The sequence below is a fragment of the Anas acuta genome, chromosome 8, assembly GCF_963932015.1.
Source record: "Anas acuta chromosome 8, bAnaAcu1.1, whole genome shotgun sequence".
NCBI classification, from domain to species: Eukaryota; Metazoa; Chordata; class Aves; order Anseriformes; family Anatidae; genus Anas; species Anas acuta.
Genome location: NC_088986.1, coordinates 7,024,221 through 7,047,500, shown reverse-complemented (window position 1 = coordinate 7,047,500; position 23,280 = coordinate 7,024,221). Strand labels below are relative to the sequence as shown.

General features: G+C 35.6%; 1 protein-coding gene across 1 annotated transcript in view; it reads right to left on the bottom strand.

Moving 5' to 3' along the window:
• Nucleotides 1–23,280, bottom strand: part of FAF1 (Fas associated factor 1) — a 159,308-nt gene that overhangs the window by 78,706 nt on the left and 57,322 nt on the right. The window contains exon 8 of the mRNA XM_068690190.1: nt 3,161–3,247. Coding sequence (XP_068546291.1) covers nt 3,161–3,247 — 87 coding nt within the window. The remainder of the gene's footprint in view (nt 1–3,160; nt 3,248–23,280) is intronic.

Genomic DNA, 23,280 nt, shown 5'->3' with positions numbered 1-23,280 from the left:
ACTTATGAAGAATTTTGATGCATTATGAAGAATTTTTAGTGATGCATTTTGCATCACTACACGGAAATGGCTTAAAACAATGAGTAAGGATAAAGGACTACCTTTAATATAGAGAACAAAAGCAGAGCAAAAGCAACCTCTCTCCTTCCCATACTGGTATTGGTTTTCTCTGCTACCAAAAAAAAAAAAACAGAAAGATCCAGGGCAAAAAATTCATCCTACTGAAATAAAGTAAAAAGTGACCTCAAGGGGGAAAAAGTTTTACCTTAAACATGCATCTGTAAAGCTGATACCCCCAAAATCACCTGCTCTCATGTAAATAAAATCATAATGCTTCCATTTAAAAACTGTAACTGAAATACTGCCTACTACTGATCTCACTTTTTAATGCATACATACTAGAAGGTTGCTTGCTCCACTCAACAGCAGTAGTTACCAGAGGACTTTTAGAAGTTCAGCCAATGCAACAAAGAAAATGAAAAACAAGCCAGAATAATTCACTAAAAATTCAAAAACACATTTCATTTTATAAGCTCAGTAACATTCAGGTTGTCATGATATCCAAAATAAACAAAGATTGAGAACAAACCATGAACCTATTTAAACCAAATTAATTATTTTTTAATTTTCTAGGATAATTTTCAAGACTTCACTGCATCAGTTGATGACATACCTCCAAAATAGATTAATTAATATTAAAGACTTAATTTAAGTTTTACTTAAGTAAACTTGTTAAAAAAATATTTTAAACTCATACATTGACATTGTTTGAACTTTAATGAGCAGAACAGACATAATTCACGGTGTTAAAGTTATTCAGGCACAATAAAAGCTAAAAACGCTTCTTTGTTGAATGGTGAAATGAGATTTCCACAGACTATGTACGCCTTGTTTCTCACAATTAAAGCGTCACAGCATGAAAACATTCTCCTACTTGGGGACGTTTTGGTACCTATTTCCCTGGTGAAAGCGTGCAAAAGAGTTATTGACAATTCATACAGTATCCCATATTTCATTAGGTAGCACAAGCAGAGAACGTATCTTAACTCTGAGGGGAGACGAAGCAACAATGTTTTAAATGACTATTGACTCCACTAAATTTCCTGATAATGTCAGAAGACCGTAGTCTGTCAGGTTCATAAGAGACTCAAGATGATACAGGAATCCAATTATGCCAAGTCTATTTAGTTGTCCTGTTTGCTAAGCCAAAGGTTAACGAGAACTGCACTGAAAAACCTCCTGTGGTATTACAAAGTATTTCTTCTGCTGCATAAAATGTAAATGAAAAAGTATTTTAATCAAGTCTTTAACTCTTTAATTGTGACTGTGCTCTACACAATACAGCAAACAAAACCGATGGGAAAAGTGTTTTAAAAAATCTGTCGCTTAACGAGAGAGATCATTACTTATTACTTAAGTAATTATTGCTGAATATTTCCAGCGTGCAGAGGAAAAAACGTGCAGATAGTCATTGCTAGCATTAAATCTTTATAAATAGTAAGCTACTGCCTCTAATTTTAGACAGAAATTAATTATATTTTTGTTGGTAACACATTCCAATCTGTTTACACAGCTGACAAGTCTCAGCTGCGGCAGACTCTAGCAGTGAGCTTTGAGGACTCTCCTGCTTTGGAGCAGATGACTCAACATTCACCAATTTCATTAAAGATGAAAAGGGGAAAAATTCACCTGCAACAATGTCATTTGCAAAAACAGACTTAAAACTGATTTATGAGTTTTACATATGCAATATACCCTACTCAAAGAAAGCTTTTCCCATCGTTTATTGTTTTTTTCCTAACAGCTGTAAGAAAACAGATTAGAAGGGTTGAGTTTCCAATTCTTCTCTGGGCTAATGTAAACTAATAAAATGTTAAAATGGATCCAAGTTTCAAAGACTAATTACCACACAACAACATGCTGTTATTTCAGATCTTATATCTATACTCTCATATACGCTCTTGAATACATGGACAAAGATTAACCCACCTCTCTCAAACCTAATTACTGTTTCTGCAAACAATTATACTAGAAATTTGGACAGCTTTTGCATTTTTCTTTTTAATTTGCATAAATCCTTTACCCAGAGGAAAAAAACACAGCAATTGTGTACAAACAGCAAATCTTCTTTTACAAGAAGTGGAGTAGGAAAGGACAGGAAAGTAGAAAGTAATGCATCGAAGATAATGCTAACATACAGAAACAGCAAATCCTAATTCCATCTTCACTTTGTAGCATACTCCGGATCAAGACTTAGTTCAAATGTTTGATTCTATAAAAATGAAAGTACTCAAGTTTTTCTATAGTTTTCTCAGGTCACTGTCTTGACATCTACATACAACATAGCTACATAATTATGTAAGTGTTTAAAAACAAAAACAAAAGAAACCTAAAAATAAAGGTGAACCTCACCAGCTGGCAGAGGAACTACCAGAAAAAAAAATGTCTGAGCAAAACTGAAAGATACGATGTAAAATATGCTGTAGAGACAACCATTCAAGGAATCAAGTCTAATATTTAACAGAACTCTGCAGTTAAATCCCACAGATTCACAAATCTGTAGGCAATTCTCTATAGTTAATTCGGTTACTGAGTTTACATTAATCTCAGATAATATTATGTTCTATTTCTAAATAATGGTACTAATAAAACCTTTAAAATATGTTTTAAAATTGAAGCATCTTGTATACATAAAATTTACAATTTCAAAATGCAATCTTGCAAATGTTGATATATGTTGATATATTGGTTCTCCAAGAACCAAAGAAGATACTCTCCACTGATTTCAACCTGCCTGTTTAACATGTGCTTCTGACATTATCCACGAATCGATTACTCAGAATATATGTAAAAATTGGATTTTTTTTCCTGAAGATTGGACACTGCAATAGTCCTCCTCAAATTTCAAACTTATGTGCAATTTTGTTTCAATCTAGGAACACTGGCTTCTTGTAGTTTAAAACACAACGAATTTGATAGACATGAATAATTTCCATGGAAATGTGCTTCAATAAGCCAGTAACTTAGTACTTTCATCTTTCAGTAAAAAGCTCCGTTGAATGTATATGGGTTGATAAAAGCCATTGTGTGATTCTGATCAAAATACGACTAAAATCAGGTATTTGTAGGAAGAAATGAAACAAGAACCAAAGCTACTTACTGAGTCATCTGTGGCAGAAGGAGGCCAGCCTTCCCACAACTGGTGACGGACAGGGATACTAGTTAGGTCGTACACATTCCTCTTTACCTGGGAAAGAAAATCAGGACTTGTACCATCAAAAGTGTACAGGCAAACAATCATTTTCATCGTAACTCCCAACTTTTTGATTCTTTTCCAATTATTGTAAAATGGGTTCCTCCAACAGTCAAAGGTTCAGATCTGTTTCAGAGGTTTATGTGCAACACAACTGAAGTACAATGCTGCCGAAAGCAACTGAACAAACTGCTAAAGAAAAAAAAGAACTATAAAATATCACTCAGAATTTGTTGTTAATGAAGTATGGTAAACACGAAAAACTCTTCCCTCAAAAACATTAACACGTTAAAAAAGAACTGATGCATTTCATCAGATGTTTTGTGATGAGCAATTATTAAAACCTCGACAAAAACAAAAGAGTATTTTTGTACTTGTCTAGTGAGTGATAGTTCAAATTCTGTGTAATATCTATATAAATATAATAAGATAATAAGATAAAGATTGCAGAAGCAACAATCACACATGAACGTTGCCCCACCAGAACCGTGGCCAATGCAAGGCTTACAGCAAACACTGCTGGGTTTTGATTTGTTTTCTGTTAAACTGCTACACAGGAATGTGTGGTCCTCCTCTGCCTACACAAATTTACTTTCATTTGTAAGTGAAGACCTCAACAACCTTTACAACAGCCATAAGAACATTTTCAGATAGATAAAAATTAGGTTTGATACATTTTACTAATGTCTGACATAACATTTCAGCAGAACATCTCAGGAAGTCACAAACTGTGTCCTGTTCCCAGCTCTACGAGGCCACACAGTCTGATGCCAGCAGACAGAATAACCATGTATTTGACACATTAAACCAAAAGATATTAAGGCAGATGGGTAAGACAACTTGAAGCAAATGCCAGGACTGTGATTGCAAACAGCATATTCTGTTGACCTCTTTAGCCTTTCACTTGGTTACTTGTCAGCTGGAAATTACAAAAATTTGTCGTAAATGGTACATTACATATATGCCATGTAACATTTATGTTAATGTTAGTATTGTTCAGAAGTTTTGGCAGGGAGACTGACCTGGTAACTATATTTACATTAAAACTTTGAGAGCTGTATTTTAATTGAAAAATAAACCAAGAACATTATTTTGTTTTAAACAGAATACTGATATATTTTTAATCAATTAAAGTGTACTTTTGTATTAGTGCTTCCCCATATTTAAGAATGCCATGCCTTAAAAATACAAGTACAGCTTAATTACAAAAAACATTTCTTTAAATCCATTTCAACTATACATATATAGGGCATCTCTGTGTATGTGTGTGTATGCACACACACGCACCTGTGAAAAATGGAATTATGGAAGACCGAACCCTATAGAACTTGGTGTATGATCTCATTCCTACTGTTCAAAACAAACAGCCTTTCTTCAGTGCTTCTTAACAAGAAGCTGGCCTGCTGTGCAGTGTTCGTTTCGCAGTAGTATCAAGGTAAAGAGATGTCATTACTCAGAACTGACCCCACAACATCCCATCAACATGTAACAATACCGAGCTGTGATCACAAGAATATGGTTCTTGCTATTTTAGTTTTCCTGCAATAAATACCAGGATAAAGCATCTCTGTGAGATAACCGTTCTCCAATTACACATTAAAAAGTTGTATTTTCCCAATATTAAATTCTAAAAAGAGCTATTTTGAAATAACAAGTGAAACTTATTTACGGAAACATGGGATCAATAGAACGACATTACATTGTTTTCAAAAAGTCTTCAGAAGTAAAAATAAATAACTCAGAAGTCACATTCCTCAAATTCCCTTTTAATTCCAAAGCACAACAGAAAAGCATTATGAAAAAAACAGTATTTCCCTTCTTTCATTAACTCATCTGTAACTGCACTGAATTCAATAACATTCCTCTGCTATTCTAAGCTTGAAAGGCATGCTCGGGGTAAAGTGTTATGTTGGTATAAAGCACAATGCCAGACTGATGTGCTGAACAAAAGTGATCAAAGTTGAAGTAATTTTAGCCAAGGCACAAGTATTCTGCTGCATTATTCTACCAGAATGACATCTGTTGAGCAACTCGTCGCAGGATAAACTAGTTGTTCTAGACAGGGCTGGTCGGGGAGGAGACCGTGCAAAACTTATTGGAGTAATGTTTGATTAAACAAACTGCTCGGGTTAAGATCATAGCTGGATTTTGAATCCTTGCCAAAGGAGTCCTCTTTCAAACAAGAAAAGGCAATCAATTATTTAAGATAAAATAGGTTTGCTTTAAAATAACTTAATTTTTAGGTTTATTTGGTAATTAGAACAGTATCAAGAAAGCAGAGTGCAAAAGTTTTAGCAACTACAAACATTTAATAATCAATTACTGAATCTCCCTTTTCTTCATTGTTTCAATTTCAGTTTAAAATTAAAAAAAATATGTGAAGAGGAAATAAATACTCATTTTAAATATAAGCATAAAACGCTTCTTCACTACATCAGCAAAATAAAAGCCTATGGCTATATTCTTCATGCAACTGAAAAAAATTCAGTTTGCACAGTGAGTGGAAGAAGCATCTGTTAAACTTGCATTTAAAGTTCCCATGATGTTGAGAGGAAGACTGCAATCTTTATAAGTACATGTAAATCTAACTAATTTCCAGTGCCATCCACTGAGCTACATTTATTGGCAAACTTTTTGGTTCCCTGGCTTTGATCAGTTAGAAATACTAATTGGTGGTATTGTCTCTGTGTAGCGCAGAATTTCTTTTCATCATGCTCAGACGCCGTGGTGACTGGCACATTACTATGGCAGCCACCCCTCAGATTATAATCTCCAGAATATACTAAATCATTTAAAAACAAATTAGAGGCACATTTATTTGGTACCTCAATTCATCTGTGAACAGTATCAATAGAAGTGTTTAAAAGGAATGAGGGAAAAAAAAACACAAATATTTCAGATGGATTTTTATGTAAGTATATATAATTCCTGCAGAATACCCTGCCTTGCAGCTGTACCAGGTGCTGCAGAAGCACATAAAGTTTTACCTTTACTGATTTTCTCTGCTATTAGAACAAAGTTAGCATATTAAAAGATGTTTCTAAAAACCTATATGTCGAAGTAGCCAGACTGAGAGAAATTCCCAGATACAGGCTGAGTCCTACTTTCTTACCTTTCACTGCTTCTTTAGGAAGTAAGAATATTCCTTTAAAAAACAGGATTAAACACAGAAGACACTTTTTTTTTTTTTTTTTTTTTTCAGAGATGAAGTTAATGTAACATTCAAAGCCCTTCCACATCTCTTTTAGTAAGGATGAAATGAAGTAAAATAGATAAATAGGTAACAGGGCAAGAATTCTGTACCAGGTTCTATGATGACGACCTGCTGGTGGTTTCACATATCAGGAGTAAAAAGCTTTTTTTCTAGAAAACTAGTAAAACACGAAATTTACTGTTAAAAAGTCTAACATCTACAGAACTGTTTAAAAAAATTAAATATGCTGAATCATCAAAGAAGTGTCGTGCCTGAATCTGTATCTTTGAATCACAACAAATCACAACAAAGTTTAACAGTAGTTTCCCTCAGGCTGTTTTCTGCTTATGCAGGTACAAAGTTAATTGAAATAATGTAGATAATGAACTTTTGTTAGTCTTATTATTAAATATAATTTATGCAAAGCTGTAAATTGGCTGAGATGCTAAAGACTGTTCCAGGCACATAGGCAGCATGAAAGACAGTGCAAAAATGAGTGCATGAAAGGAAGACAAAAGGAGCAATAAAGTCAGAGGACTGTGAGGAATGTGGAATGTGAGTTGGGGGATGCAGGGAAATGAGATCAGACGCAGACAGAGCAAGGTTGCATGGGGCTTTGATAGCAAAACGGGAATCTTGACTTTGACATTGTAACAGAGAATTAGCCAAGACAAGCAAGTACAATTTTCAGGGGACAGCAATGATACGGATGGGGCAGTGACAGGAAGAAATGCAAAGTAAGCAAAAGCATATCAGTGAAGAAAAACAAGGAGGAAAAGGGGGAAAAAATAGCTGAAGTGATCATCATCAAGACTACAGAGGAAAGCCTTTAACACCTCAGCCAAAGAACAGAAATGTTCCAAGGACAGATAGTGGAGAGCATCACGGCTCTGGCAGCAACTCACGGGAAGCAGGGACGGCACCTCCAGGTTTCTACACACAGGGAAGTGTCAGAGGTGATAAAGCAGCGAGGCTGAAAGGCTACTGATGTTATGGGTAGTTCTGAACAGAGAAGATGGGGCAGATAAAATGGTAATTTCTGTTAACTGTGGACTACCAAAAACTGTTAGATATATGGAGATGCAAGAGTAGAGAAAGAATTTCTGAACCAACACCTCTGCCACAAGCTGCTGCACAGATGTGCTCTGAGAGAGTAGTAAAGAAGCAGGACAGAAAGGAAAGAGGTTAGGAGAGAAAAAGTGAGCCAAAACAGAGAAAGTATTTTGTATTTTAGCCAGCTAGCCACAAGCAGCACGTTACTAGCCCTTTCTTTACAAGCAGTACCGCATCTCTAAAAACATGAAATGATAACTTTCTAACAGCTGACTGAAGCTCAAATTCTGTAATGCTTCCAGTTAGTCAATTAAGATGTCAGAATCAGGCTTTATAAAATACTGGTGTTTGCTGCTCAACAACTACAAAGCACTGAAACTCTCCAAGGCAGACTCATGATGCTAAAATAACTATTTCCATTTGCGTATTTACTCAATTCACTATAATGTAATCTAAAGGAATATTTCTAATCAAAATATTTTATCTTTTGCTTTGTGCTTTTAAAGTTTTCCTCAGTAAGCTAAAGTTACTTTAACCCACAAATGCATTTTTGATGCTTCTAAATCTTTAATTGCAATATCTAGAGAAGAGACTGAAGTACATAAATTTTGCCACTAATTGTTGGAAATGTGGAATAAGAGCTTCCCATGTCTAAGGAAGAAATTAGTAATTTAAAATAAGTAATCCACGCTATTTTCAGTTTGAGTAATGAAGCAAGGAGAAACAGGTAACTACTGAAAGGAAGATTAAGTGGCTGAATAGGCGGACGTGAAGTTAATGCATTATTTTGCTGTTACGTATTTTGAAATGGCAAAGGGAAAATTTTCAGGAGAAAAAAATCTGCAAGGAGACAACAAACTTAGAGAGATGATTCACCATAACTTTTTAGGAAAAAAAAAAATCTAATTTAGGAAAATAGAATACTAGACATGAGAACAAACTCCCCAGAATCCCCTTCTTCTAGAGAGGCATATGGATTTTTTTGGTCCCCAACTAAGCACTCAGAGATTTTTTTCCCCAGACTCGGGTCCATTACACTGAGTCATTAAACATGTCTTGAACACGGCAAAGAATGAAAGCTGAGTAATTCAGTGTGGAAAATTCAACAAAAAATGTTAATTTAATTTTACTGAAGCAAATTCTTGAGGTCTGGATACAGTCCAAATTACTTACATAAAATATTATTGGCAAAATTTAAGTGTCCTAAACTCCAAGAACTGTATTTTTTTCCCTGTAAGTTACTTGGCCAGGTTCTGTCTACAGCTGACAGAATGTCACTTTCAGATTACCTACTCCCTTTATATCGCCTTTGAGCTGTATTTGCGAACCATAACACTTATTCAAATAGTTTTAGAATACCTCTAAGTTACCCCTAAGTAACAGTTATCAGAAGCCCATCTAGAGTGCAAGCATTACCAGATGACTTAGACTTCAATAACACATTTAAAGTTCATCACATTTTGTAAACACTTGTAAAAAAGCATCCTGCAATTTCATTTCAGCAACAAAAATGTCATGAATAAATTACTTTTATAGACTTCACATATTTTCATACTTCCTAATCCTTGATTTCACTATTTGGAACTCATATTTAAACCCCTCTCAAATCAAACCATCTTGGATGTCACTTTTATTTATTTATTATTATTTTTTAATAGTTTTCTGCCAATTTAACATCTCAATCCCACAATCTACAAAAAATCCAGCGGGTAACACCAGTATATTTTTGTATACTAAAACTGCACATTTTGAAAAAGAAACTAAGAACCAGGATTCAATTAACCATTATACCGATCATTATTACGTGAATTCCTCCAGATTACCTGAACCAAATACATACCTATATTATAATCTGAAAAGATGGATATCCCAAGCACATGGGATATCCCCCTCAAATCTTTAGCAAGTTATGTTCTGATCCAAAAACACTTTTTTCCAGCCTCCACCTCCTGCCCCAACTTCTCCACCAGACTTAATCTGAGCTCTCCAAACTACCAGATACCACTTTTTGCCACTGCTTTGGACCTGCCCCTCTGGCTGCAGCAAGTCGCAAATGTTTGGCTATATTCACTACACATCTCATTTTGCTCATTCACCATCTCTTAGCTGGACATACTAAGGATACTGAGCATGAATATCAGAAATTTGAATATCAGAAATTAAACATCCACACAATGGCAAACACATACGCAATGCAGGGCGTGCAAGATACAGTGAAGCAACTTTAATAAGAATTGTTAAAAATGTTGTTTCAACCATGTTTTTCTGCCAGCATACATGCATATTTTAATTTTACAGAGTAAAAGGCTTCTCTGCTGATCTCCATCCATAAATACCTAAACTAGGTATCCTTCTAGAAGAGTGTTACAGCTAAATGCAACTTACAATCTTTTCAACTTGATGCAGAAGTTACCGATTGCAGCTATATGGCCTGCGCTCCCCAAAGGTTCAGCCTACATAATTATTATGATTCACTGCTTGTAGTGCCTAGGAGACCTAATTGTGATAATCCCCTCTGAACTTAAAAATGCATGACCCTTTGAATTTCTTAATAGAAAGTTAGAAGAAATAAATTCTTACAGAAGAAGGAGAAACACATCCTTAAAAAACTGAGGCAAGAGATATGAGTATTAAAAGAAAAATCTTTTTAGCAGTACACAAGCATAAGGTTGAAATAGGGTATGAAAGAATTAAGAGTGTGAGCTAGCTGTGACATTAGAAATTGAAAGGAAGATGTGATTAGGGTTAAAAGAGATCAAACAACAAAGACTTAGTGGCAAAACAATTTTATGAATTAGTTTGAAAATGCCTTAACGACTTCTGCTAACAAAATAAAACTGATGATAATACTTGAAGTCTTTTGGTTTTGTTTGGTTCTAAATAGCGTGCTGACACAGAGGAGATAGTCCTAGAAGTCCTAGTTTCCTTCTCCATCCCATACACATGCTCATTTAAGAAAACATATTTATTAATAATACAAATTAAATGATACAGCTCTTTTAACTGATCTTCATGTGCATTATAAAAGAGAACAGGCAAGTAATATTAAGTCATCTATTACCAGGTCACTAACAACAGACAACTGCTCTTTTGACAAAGCACCTAAAACAAAGGACAAATACAGCTTCTTATACTGTTCCCCCAAGGAAGGATATTAATTTGCCATAGGAAAGTTACCAAAAGATATTGCTAATGCTACAGTCTATCAGCTTTAATGTCCTAAAATGTTGATAAATCGCCAAATGTCAAGGATTTTATCCCCATTCAAAATTAACATTTTAAGTCCCCTGTAAAATGAGCAGGACAGCTCTGGAAGTCCATACTCATGCAAAATCCCATACCTGTTAGGAAAAATTAGACATTTGTTTTGCTATAGAAAACATTGCTTTTATTTACCAACTTTCAGTAGATTTCAGATTGCTTTAAAAGCATGATGGGAAGACCTCTACTGCAGCAGCATGTGCAGCTGTAGCAGAGCTGAAGCCAGACAGAGAACTTCACTGTACCAAATTCAAAATATACAAGCTGAATTAGGATATCTCTAGGAAGAAGCCATGAATGATGGATTAGAAGACCACTGCAATTAGACAAGCATAATTACTAAAATCAGTTCTATATCTTCAGAGCTTAAAAAAAAAAAAAAACTGGCTGCGCTAGGGTAACATTTTGCATCTGGGCTAACCTCATGAAAGAGGGGGAGCCAGGAGCCAAGGGACAAAAATTTTGTACATGGTCTGCATACTTGGAGACTTTACCTATATTCCTAATAGATTACTTGAGTGATGAAATCAGTAACCTGGAGAAAAATATACCTTAACACTTACCAATCATGAAGTTAAGGGCATGACTAAGAGCAGTACCTCTAATTCAAACTACTTAAAATTGGTATGAAAACAAACTTTACTAAATACACCCTCTGTGCATCCCAACATCTCTCAGACCTACAACAGACAAGGCTAGAAGCTACAGCCACTAAGGGGTAATGGTAAAATATAAAAAAGATTAGAAGCTAAGAAAAAATTTGCACATCACATAGGTTTCAGCCCAGTTTGTCCATATCACGTGTGCATATATTCAGACTACTATGCAAACAAGTATAATTTTGCAGCTCCTACCTTTCAATCTCTTTCCTTTGTTAGAAATTATTGTGTGAACTCCTCAGCAAAAGTCTGTATTATACTTTCCTGTATCTTATAGTGGCTGTATTTTTTTGTTCTAAGGAAATAATTGACTTGAGCTATAGCATGGTGAATTACTACCATATTTATTATTTCTAGGGCATGAATTATTAGTAGAAGTGAGAGAGAGGATGTGATTCTTGCAGTGGAGAGTAGATCTGTTACATTTTCACGGCTGTCATGTTCTGAACGAAAGCTGAATTTAGACAAATTTATTTGATGACAAACACCCTCACCTTCATTTCAAAAGAAACTGGCTTGCAACAGCCAAAGCATGATAAATACATGTATTGTTCTTTCATCACTTCCCTGTTTGTCCATTTTCATGGGTTTCAAAAGTAATCAGTCATACCGATAAAATGACCACTTATTTTACCATTTAAGAAGATGAATGGAAGTTAGATGTCCCCTTTTTGCTGCATTTAATTATGGCAAAAAAAAAAAAAAAATCACTATTTGCATTCATATTGAAAATAAATAAATAAATAAGTATCTTTTCCTCTTACAAATATCTTTCCACTTTAATCCAATGAGACTCAATCCTACTTTCTCCAGAAAATCTCAGTTTATGCTACTAAGACTTATACTCTTGATGTATTTCTCTAACAGTGCGTTCTTCCACTCCTACCTGAACATGTTTCAGAATAAAGTCTGATTCGGTTTCAAAGTATCATAAAATGTCTAAATCCCATGTGCTTAAGAGAAGATCCTTATTTTAAGTGGCAAACCTCCTTCTTTCAGTTTAACATATCATAAAGTAACTATTTTGTCATGTGTTTTTTTATCTCACAGAATCACAGAATTTCTAGGTTGGAAGAGACCTCAAGATCATCGAGTCCAACCTCTAACCTAACACTAACAGTCCCCACTAAACCATATCCCTAAGCTCTACATCTAAATGTCTTTTGAAGACTTCCAGGGATGGTGACTCCGATAAAATATTTTTATGAGAGCGTATTTAACTGTTACTAGAGACAGCATAAAACCTATTTCAAATGTTTCAAAATGGTCAGTTTGAAGTTACTTGCAAAATTTAGACATACGGAATATATCTTGTGAAGCAAAGCAGAACTACTGTGCAGAGTTGTGCAGTACTACAATGCAGAAGAAATCCTCCAATACTCCTTCAGCTTCAGTGCTTTACCTCTTTCTTCCCACCACTTTTACACCTAAACATCCCAGGAAGTCTGCTGCTTATTAGAGAGATTGGTAGGCTCTCTCTGCAGTCCATTTGCTTCCAGTATCAGACAACAAGATGCATCTAAAAAGGAAGAAGAGCCACAGAGTCTCACACCTTATACTTTTTTCAGCAGTACTGTAGAGTTGGAATGACAGGACAAATCCTAGTTTGACTTGCACTGCACCTCCTAGGGAGCTTACAACTGCATTAGTAACCCAAGGGAGAAATGATATGCAAAGTACATCATCTCTAAAAAACTGCTGGCATCTTTACTATACAAAAGAAATCATGGGTTAACTCAGAAACCCACCAATAACTCAACAACTGACTTTCTTAGTTGAACCTTGCTCAGGTTGTTAGTATAGAGTAGGTGGCAGACTCTGACATGTGAGAACTGAATAAGAACTCAACACTAAAGTGAACCATGGTATTTTTCTCAGTCACCCTAAGTATAAAATACAATAAATTATTTTGTGTGGTTGCATTTGAACAGATGATGTATTGATATTATTTTAAATTCAAGTTAAACTAATTATAAAACAAGGTTTACTGAGCTATTACTCAGCTTCTTATTAACAAAAAAAAAAATTGTCTGGTATTTCTTCAATCTCATTTTCATGTCTACCAAATTTCCGCTTCTTTTTGGGCTTTTCTTCACATCAACAGCATCCAGAAAGAATATGAAATTCATATCTGTTTTAACCAAGAAATGACTGTCAGTTTCACCTTGAAAAATAAAATTATGCAGACAATCTGAACAGTCTGTCTACACACCAGTTAGTAACTAATATTGCTACATTTAAGATATATAAACATAAGGTGCCTGATTATACTATTAACAAGCACCTCTCCAATATACATATACTTTTTTTTTTTTTTTAAAGAGAATTCAGCCTATTTAACAACTCACTAACAAAGCTATTCCTTAGCTCATCCCTGCCATAACCTGCTCTATTCAGAAACATATGGGAAAAGACATTAAATAACCAGTGAAAACCATGGACTTCTGGTATTAGTGCTACACATTGCATACCCCTATTCATTATTCCACCTCCCTTGTTTAATCTATCATTAAGATTCAGTGACCCTACACTAAATTTAAAGCAGATCCTTCCTTCCTCCCATGCCTAAATTCACATACTTTTCTAGTTGGGGATGCCCTCGAGTATTAGCCACTCTACAGGGTTTCTCTAATCTCAGCTCTGAACTATGTTGTGCTATAGAAGCAAGAAATTGCAGGTTTACATCTTTAACTATGGAATCTTCTACCAAAAAAAACACCCTCATTTACTTAATAAGTCTTTCATTTAGAGCATATTTAAAATGTACAAAAATTATACATTTCCCTGTATACTTCATAGATAAAAGTAGTAGACTACTTTAAAGGACTGCTTCCCTGTACCTGTGTCCCAAGTAGAATTTCTTTGGAAACAATTTTAAAGCTTTCAGAAGTGTATTATAACATCTTGTATTATTCGCAAAGTCAATATGAAATAGTTTTTAATAAATAAATCAAGAAAATAGAAAGATAAGAAATCAGACATTCAATTTGCCTTAAAAGAAAAAAAACAAACAACAACAACACACACAAAAAAACAACAACAACAACAAAGGAACTAAAAATATATAAAGACCTCTGCCTCTTTCATTTCTTTTTATTGACACAGATTGCACTTCAACAGCAGTCACAGTACAGGTGAAAACATATTAAAGAGTTTTGAGAAGAAGGGACAAGAATCATTATCATTAACATCTGTACGTATTTGTCAACTACACTCCTGTCTTCTTCTTCCATGATAAGGTGAAAATTGATCTTCACCAGAATTTTAAAAAGTTAAAGACAGTAGGACTATGAGTGAAACAGAGATGAGATTCTGTTAACAAAATGAATTGGGCAAAGGTGAAATCTGAATTGTCTTCTATCTTCACTGAAAGAAGCTGTACAATTTTGTTTTGGTTTCATGAATAATAATATTTTTAGTATATTTAAATGTGTTTAAACATATGCCTTCAAAAAATAGAACAGAGTTGAAAAGAACAGCTTCAACCTGACCAAAGACTCTTCTTTGGCTCACATTTCTTTAGTTTCTCTGAGTCTTTCTACAAACTAGTCATCACTTGAACTAGTGGTAGATGTACAGGAGTCACATACATTTGTGGAATACAAAAAGGATGAGGGACAGATCAAATGAGTAAGATTTGTGTTGTCAAAAAACATGTTTTTCCTTTATTCAGGCTTTAAAGGGTTACTTCCAACTCCTGTTCTCTATTTGAAGTTATCAGGTAACAGAAGAATATAAGGAACAGTTAAAATAAACAGAGAAAGCTGAGAGCAACACTGGAAAACCTGAAGATTGAGTTCTGCACATGAAAGAAAAAGAAAAGTGTTACCAGAAAATGAGAAACAAAACCAGTAACAGGAACTTATAAAACTGGTAGATAGAAAAATATGGACATAAAAATAAGCTGGAACCCCTTCTAATGAAACAGCTTTCTTTACAAGCAGCATCATCCATTTCATGAAGAAGAGAAGTCTTATTTTGCTGAACCCAACCTTTTTATCCAAGACATTGGCACATTCCTGCCAAAAGCTGCTTCACATCCATGCTTGGGCTGCCATTATGACAAAAAAATAGTCACAGAAACTGTCTAGAGAACAGCATTCTTCATCACAGGGAAAACTTCATGGGTTTTCACCAGATTCATCTTTTAATACTGAACATTCAAGAGAAAAATTCAGAATGTCTAATCAAATTCTTAAGAAGGGGCATGTCGCCATTTGTTCTCACTCCCTGCAAATGTCCAGGCTACTCAAATGGTAGTTCTATTAGCAGGAATGTTTGGCTAGGAAGATAACCCAGAAACCTTTCAGGACCTGGGCAAGACAGCAACAACTGGCAGAAAACAAAGAAATGTTCGGATCACTTATGCTACATTTTAAGGCAGAACTTTCAGAAGTTAAACAGCTTAATACTTTATTTTTATTTTTTTTGAAATACACACACTAAGGCTCCAGTCTTGCAACCTGTAGTTCAGGTACTCTTTCTGAAGATACTGGCTACCAGAATTGAACTGCATAAACTAAAAAAATTAAGTAGTCCACAACAGAGAATTCATGTTTCCATTTAAAATTCCAAAAATTTTAAAAAGAAAACTACATTATCTGGACTAGTCAGAAGACTGCACAATTCAGTTTCTCCCAATGCACCAAGAATTTATTCACTGCAGCTTCAATGGTAGCCTTCTCAGAGAGTGGAATAGCTCGAGCAACACAGAAACCACACACTGCTGAAATAACCAAGTCCATCTCATGAAGACAGGGCTCACCATTTCCTGAACATAAGTGCGATTTCATTAGTGTTTGACCAACATATTGTGGGGAATTTCCTCTACTGTAGATTTCAGTCTTAGAAAGCTTGCCATTTATATGCTGCACATACAGAAAATGTAAGGCCCAGTTAGAAAAATGCTAACTTGAGCTGTTCTGGCCATTCTCACTATTCTTCTGTACAAACCTGCCATCTCACTGAAACAAAGGTTTAAATAAAGGTTCATTGTTTAAACATATATATTATTTTCTTTGCATTTTTCAGTCTTAGCTTTACATGCAAACCTGTAATTTAAATGAGCAGTGAGCACTATTGCACTTAATGAAAAAAATTATTAGAAACTCAGCTACTCATTTCTCCAAAAACACCTTCAATGCTGCAGAGAACTAGCAAATTCCCCATCCTACTTATTCTCTAAAATAAAAGTAGAAACTTTGTATTACAAAACAATACTCACAGATAACAAATATTGAGATCAGAAAAAAAAAGTCTATTCAGCTCAAATTAACACATTTCTATAAATCAAAGCAAAATTTACCCTCGCTTTCTTTCCTGTTACAGAATTATCACCTCAGTAGCCAATAAAAAAGAAAGATCTAATGAGGTATTTCAGTATCTCCCAAAGAAATATTTTCAGCTCTGTTTTTCTTTTAAGTGCTTGAAAGGCAAAGAGTAATGAATTGCTCCTGTGCGGTCTCTCTTATTATTGAGTTACAAAAAGAAAGTTATACCAAGTCTTTCTTTTTCACATACTTCAAAATATTCTGTTTTTTAAATCTTGTGGCAACAATGGCAAATGAAGGCTCTGAGCAGAAAGGACAGCTATTTAACAGCAAATGAAGTTCTGTTTTGAGCTGTAGCCTTCCTCGCTTCTACTAATGGGGAAGGGGCTGAGGTGACATTGGTGAGTCTCCTGGACTACTTCTACCTCTCAGGATAAACAGCTTTACAGGAGACAAGCAAGCACCTTCTAACCCTGAAAGCATCCACACACATCACGAGGTGCATGGCCGTGAGATGGGGAAGAGGAACCAGTTATAGTCTGTCAGGAACAAGTCAGAAACCTAAAGAAAGACTAAGACATTCTGCTGGTCAGTCACCAGTGGAAAGAGGATGCCCTGGATCTACAATTGTTTTCAATAGGACAGTGAAATCAGAATCACCTTTTTCATGATCTATGTGAGAACACTTAGGAGAAAACTAGAAGCACACTTAAGGGGATCAAACATGTATCTTGTAGGCAGGCTAAAAAGACAAAAGATTGGGAATAGCACATTTAGATATGGAATAACAATGCCACTGTTTTCTGAACTAAAAGATCAGCCTTGAGTAACTCCAGCCTAGAAGGTTTTGAGGATATCTGCCAAGATCTCCAGTAACACCTGCATGAATAGCAGTTCTGACACACTCAGAATCAGAAGTAGCTCTTGGTCAAGAGGTGAGCTTTGGTGTACAAAGAGGAATCCGGCAGGTTAAGAACCACAGACTGACTGACCTCCTCGAGCAGTGAAACCTGGTCAGTACCATCAAAACTCTCCCATGAATGTGAAAACAAAGGCATTCGGACCCCCTATTTTAAAGGAAATGCATTTTCAGATTGTAGACATTTTAGATATTTGGAATAGTTTCAAGAAAAGAGGATTTTACAGAAACAAGAGGCCATTATTAAAGCCCGGTGGATTGGAAGACCCAAAAAAGGCTTGCCTGCAGATGTCTTGTGAAAACGAATTCCTGAAGAGCAGCAGGAAAAAAGGTTGCAGAGATGGCAGAAAGCCAACAAAAAGCTAAGAGCTGCTGGTAATAGTGTCACAGAAACAGGCATCTGAAATTGTAAATCCAGACCAAAAGAAATGTGTGTAATCTGTCACCAATGCTATGGAGAAAAAGGACTGATCAAACTGAAGGGTAAATAGGTCAGTCTTTTCCAAAAAAAGGAACAACAACAAACACACAAGCATTTTGAAAGCAGAGACTGAGATATCAGCTATTGAATACATCTGTGAATACATCTATGGTGGCTGTGCCAATGATGATGCCCTGAGGACTCAACATTTATCATGGTTTGCAAGGAAGCCGTGGAAGTCATTCAGAGGCCTGTGTAGCTAGCACTGCAGCATATGTTTGACTTGATGCATATTCTGAAAGCATCGGATGAATCTATACTTGAAGAAATACCCTCAGTTGCTCACTGATTTTCAAAAGGTCACTTGACTTAGTGACAAAAAAAAAAATTCTCTTTCTAGTCTTTAGTCTACAGGCAATCAGGCAATGGCAAAAAGGTAGCTCCTGTTCATATCATCACCTCTTCAAGAGTGGCATTACTAATTTGGTCACTGTAAGATTAAAATTTGGGATGAAGATTTTGAGGATACACTAATGTCACAATACTTTAAAATGCTTTCAGATGCTCATCAGACTTAGAAAAGATGTAAATCCAAGGCATAAGCAAGAAAGCCCAAATCTCATCCAAATGAATAAGCTGAACTGTAGAAATGATATTTTGATTTTGTTTTTCCCGTGTCTACCTCTCAATCAGAAGATCTTGAGGGATATTTACTGTGAGGGTTAGAGAGGGATACAAACGCATTTACATTTCAGAAAAAAACAGACTAGAAATACTTGCAAATTAAACGCCTCTTTTTACTTTCATCAGAGCTTTCCTTTTAAAAAAGAATCAATAAAGCTTCACAAGAGTAAACTGTATGCTGTTCTGCTTCCTGCATCAACATCAGTGCCAATTAAATTCTGAACCCTAAATCTTTATTGTTTCCTATTAGCTGCTAACCAGAACGAACACTGTGATTTTCTGAGATCCCAGGCTGAGACTTGCTCTAACAGCAGTTAGAAAAAATATTCCTGTTTTGACTTGTCTGCTGAGTAAGCTTGACATTGAAGCTACATGGTGGAAAATAAATACGTAATACCAAGATGTTAATTTTACAGAAGCACTTAACTTTTGTGACCACAATTAACACTCAGGGGGAGGAAAAAGCCATTGACAGGTCTGTCTGACTCTTGTTTCTGCGCTGCTTCTCGGGCTCCCTTTCTGAGGGGCGGCTCAGCTCCTGCAGAAGGCAGGCAGCCGCTGACCCCAGGGGCTGCCTTCAAAGCAGCACATGGGGAGTCAGAGGGGAGCAGGATGACAGGGAGTTAAACACAGCTTTAAAATGACACTGACTCCCAGCCAGGATCCGAAACAGAAGTCTGAGAGCAGACGGCTGCTGAGAAGAGCTCATCCTCGCCTCCTCCCTCTGCCACCCTCAAGCTCGGGGAGCACCTCTGTGAGGGGGCAGCAGGCCGCGGCTCCCAGAGGGAGGCCTCCAGCAGTTTTGAGGGACCAAATCTCATCTGTACAGGCAGACAGGAAGGCAGAATTGGCCCTAAACTTACAATGGTGCAAGGTCTTCGTTTTTGATAAAATTACCAGAAAAACAAGTTATCCTCAGGTTCGTTTTGGGAATACAGCTATTCGTAGTTTGCATAGACACTGATCCACATCTCTCGCTCATTCCCTTAGGTCACAGAAAAACTGTTGCAACACTGAACTCCAAAACACCATGAACATCACAGTGTGGTGTTTTCACATTTATTAAATAACAGCGGCATTTATCACTAAACTGATAAAGAACTAAAAAAGTTAACCAGGAAATCGTTTCACCAGTGATTAAAATAAATTTCTGCCAATGTGCTGTGTTCAAGTGTAAGCAAGTTTTCATTTATGATGGATATGAACGCAGAACTTTCTGGCAATTTCTAGTGTAACACTACATTTAAGTTGCCAAGCAATCAAAGAAAGCAGTACAAAACTGACTTTTTCTTCTTATTCTAATTGCATTACAGTACGTTAGTCATAATTCACAAACGGGAGAACAAAGTAACAGAAGTAATTGAGAAAGATCTTAAAAGAAGTCACAAGACTTTTTTAAAAACAAACAAACAAAAACACTCTGAGAAGTCACTGCGGAAAGAAATCCAGGAGAGGAGCTGAAATGTCTAAAGTATATGCCACTTTTTGTTTGTTTGTTTGTTTTTTAACTCAGTATTATAGTGAAGGTAATAACTGTTTGCTACATCCAATGGAGACCATAAAAGGTCCTCAAAGTCCTTACATTCACACCTGAACATGTGTTTCTGTAGGGAAAACATTAAGCCCAATATATTAATGTAGTTATAGTACTGACAAAAAGGCATGCCTGCAAGGTTTCCTGCAGGTTCCACATTTGGCACAATAGCACTTGGGGTTACTTTATTGCTTTACAACCAGGAGGGCTGGTTTTAGTATGGACTGTAGTTTCTACTTGCTTGCATAGTGAAGATGGGACTCCTGAAGGAACCAAAGTTTTGCTCTCTATCAGATGCATGTATATGACTATTAAGTGTTTTGTAAATACAGGGATTTTACTATGATTTATTTATCACATATTAAATAATACAGGATTCAAAACATTTTTTCCTCACTAAAGACAAGGCCTTACTTTGCTTTAAGTCCATCTAATTTCTACTCTGTTTATGTTAAAAGAAAACCAGCTGCCCTTCAGATAAATAAGAATATTCACACAACAGTTCATGCTGTTTTAACTAGACCAGATTAAAGTACACCTTCATTTTAAAGCTATGCAACATTTTTGCACGTAACAGATCTAAGTTGGAAACCACTACTAAATTAGTGTTATATTCTCTAAGTTTTTCTCACCACTACAACTCAAAAACAATCATAAAGGTGGCAAAGAAGTTTTTGCTCTTCAAAATCTAAGACCATCATAAATGGCAACCTTAGAAAATGCCAGCTAACTACTGACTAAACCCAACCTGTTTCAAGGATAGAAACGCCTATCAAAACTTAACAGCTAAGTAATAAATCTCTCTGAATCAATACATTTGGAACTAATTCAAGCTGATTAAAGAAGCAGATAACATTAAGAATTAAGATGCAGAGCACACAATATGTAAACATCAAACATAAAATATTATTAATTGTTATATACTTTTCATGTATTTGCACTACACGTACTTCAAATGCAAATATTAATTTGGAGAGAAATACGTACTGTATATGCACACACTGAAACAGTTTGCTCAGCTATACTGCATCGATGGTTATTTGACAAGTTATAGCATCACAAGCTTCTCTTTCGCATATTCAGCTATTCCACTATGTTTTTTCCCAGCAAAGATGCTAAAAAAAAACAACTGACTTACAGATCCATACTAGCAGCTCCCCCTCGGAACCACAAGAATACTTCTAAGTATACAAAGTCAGTATGTAAAATATACACTAAGAGAAAGACACCAAAAAATAAAAATATATATTCTAAATCCTAGGCAAGTGCAATATTGACCTATGTATGGTAGCACCATGAATAACAATTTAATTAATAGAAAAAAAATCCATTTGACATTCATACAATAATCCATGAAAATTCAGTCTGTTTCATCCCTTAGTGCCAACTAGATCTGACCTATAAACTGAAACAAGGAAAAAAAAATGAAATTGGATTTGCAGTTCTCTTCTGATAGCAATGTCTTGAGATGATAGATGCTTATTTCAGATTGCATGCTAAAATTATCATCTACTTCAAACAGTTTGGAAGAGACATTTAATTTCCAAGTTTTAGTGTTCCTCACTTTAAGCTGATCTTAAAAACAAGTAATGAAACAATGCTATTAATGCACTTCTCTAAAAAGAAAACTATACATTTTTGGGTATTGAAAAGGGTTCTGTTACAAAAACACCTGATGAGAAAGTTCAGTTAACATCTCCATTGCTACTGCAGCAGTCTGTTAAACATTGGCTAAACCTAGCAATTGAATTTTTGTGACTATGCATCTCAAACTGGATTGTCAAACAATATTTGTAGAAAGCATGCCACTGAGTAACTGCAAGTAGCTTCCCAAATTTAGCTAGTTTTACTGGGAAATTCTAGGAACAGAAAAGGCCGCGTTATTGCAAAATCTCTCTAGCACTGATCACCAAATGTTTCTCCTGACTGAAGTTTAATATATGACTTTCATCATAGTCTAAACTGCGATATCCACTTCTTATGACTTGAATCTAGAAAAGAGTTCAAATATTTCATATATATAACAAGCTGACTTCCAGTTTTCTGACACAATGAAAAAGTTTCAGTTTTTTTTTTTCATTCCAAAGAAATGCTCTTTTCATGGTGCAGAATAGCCGACATTCATCAGCAGACTTTATTTTTCTATTTAGGTATCATTATTTTGGAATTAAGAGAATTTAATTTTTGAGACATTATTCCTTTGTATATATTACTTCGGAACAGGTGGAAAAAATGTGAAGAACATAGAGATTTGGTGCATCACAGACCTTAACCCTCACCACTCTTCTTCCTCTCCAGGAAAGGTAGATCTGTCTTGTAGCTGGATACATAGTTCATCTGGTATCTAATAGCTCTCTTGAAAATTCTCATGTTACTATTGCTGAGGGTTGGTCCCAATGATCTCTTGAGGTCCCTTTCAACCCCTACAATTCTGTGATTCTGTGATACTGTCATTTGAAACCACAGAAAAATATCTGAGACCTTCACAGTACTGGAAAGAGATAAGCCTCAAAAAAAAGAAAAAGAAAACGGGAAAGAAGAATACAAAGAACAAGGAGTTTTAATATTTTTCTACAATTTGTCTGCTCGGAAGAGATATTCCCTTCCTAGAAAGCCGTACTTACAAAATGGCAATGAGCCTGACCAGCTGGTATCACACAGAGTACCCATACATGCATTACTCCAATCCCAGCAAAAGGAGATGGAGAACACAATAATGAATCCTAGGAACTGACAACATTTCAGTGATCTCATTCACGGCATCAGGGTCACACGCAGCACCCAAAATATCTCTGCAATTTATTTTAGGAGAAACAAAGAGAGAAAGGTTTTTGTGTTCTTAAATTTCTTTCATTCATTTCTGATGACAGATTACATTTTATTGAACTTGGCAACTCTAAAAGCGTAACCTTTATTTTAGAAATCTTCTGAGTTATATTTGTGTGCAATCTTTAGTTTATCTGTAACCACAGAATTCCAGTTCAACATCTCCCCCTCTGTGTCTTGCACAAACTGTTTGCACTTACCCACAAA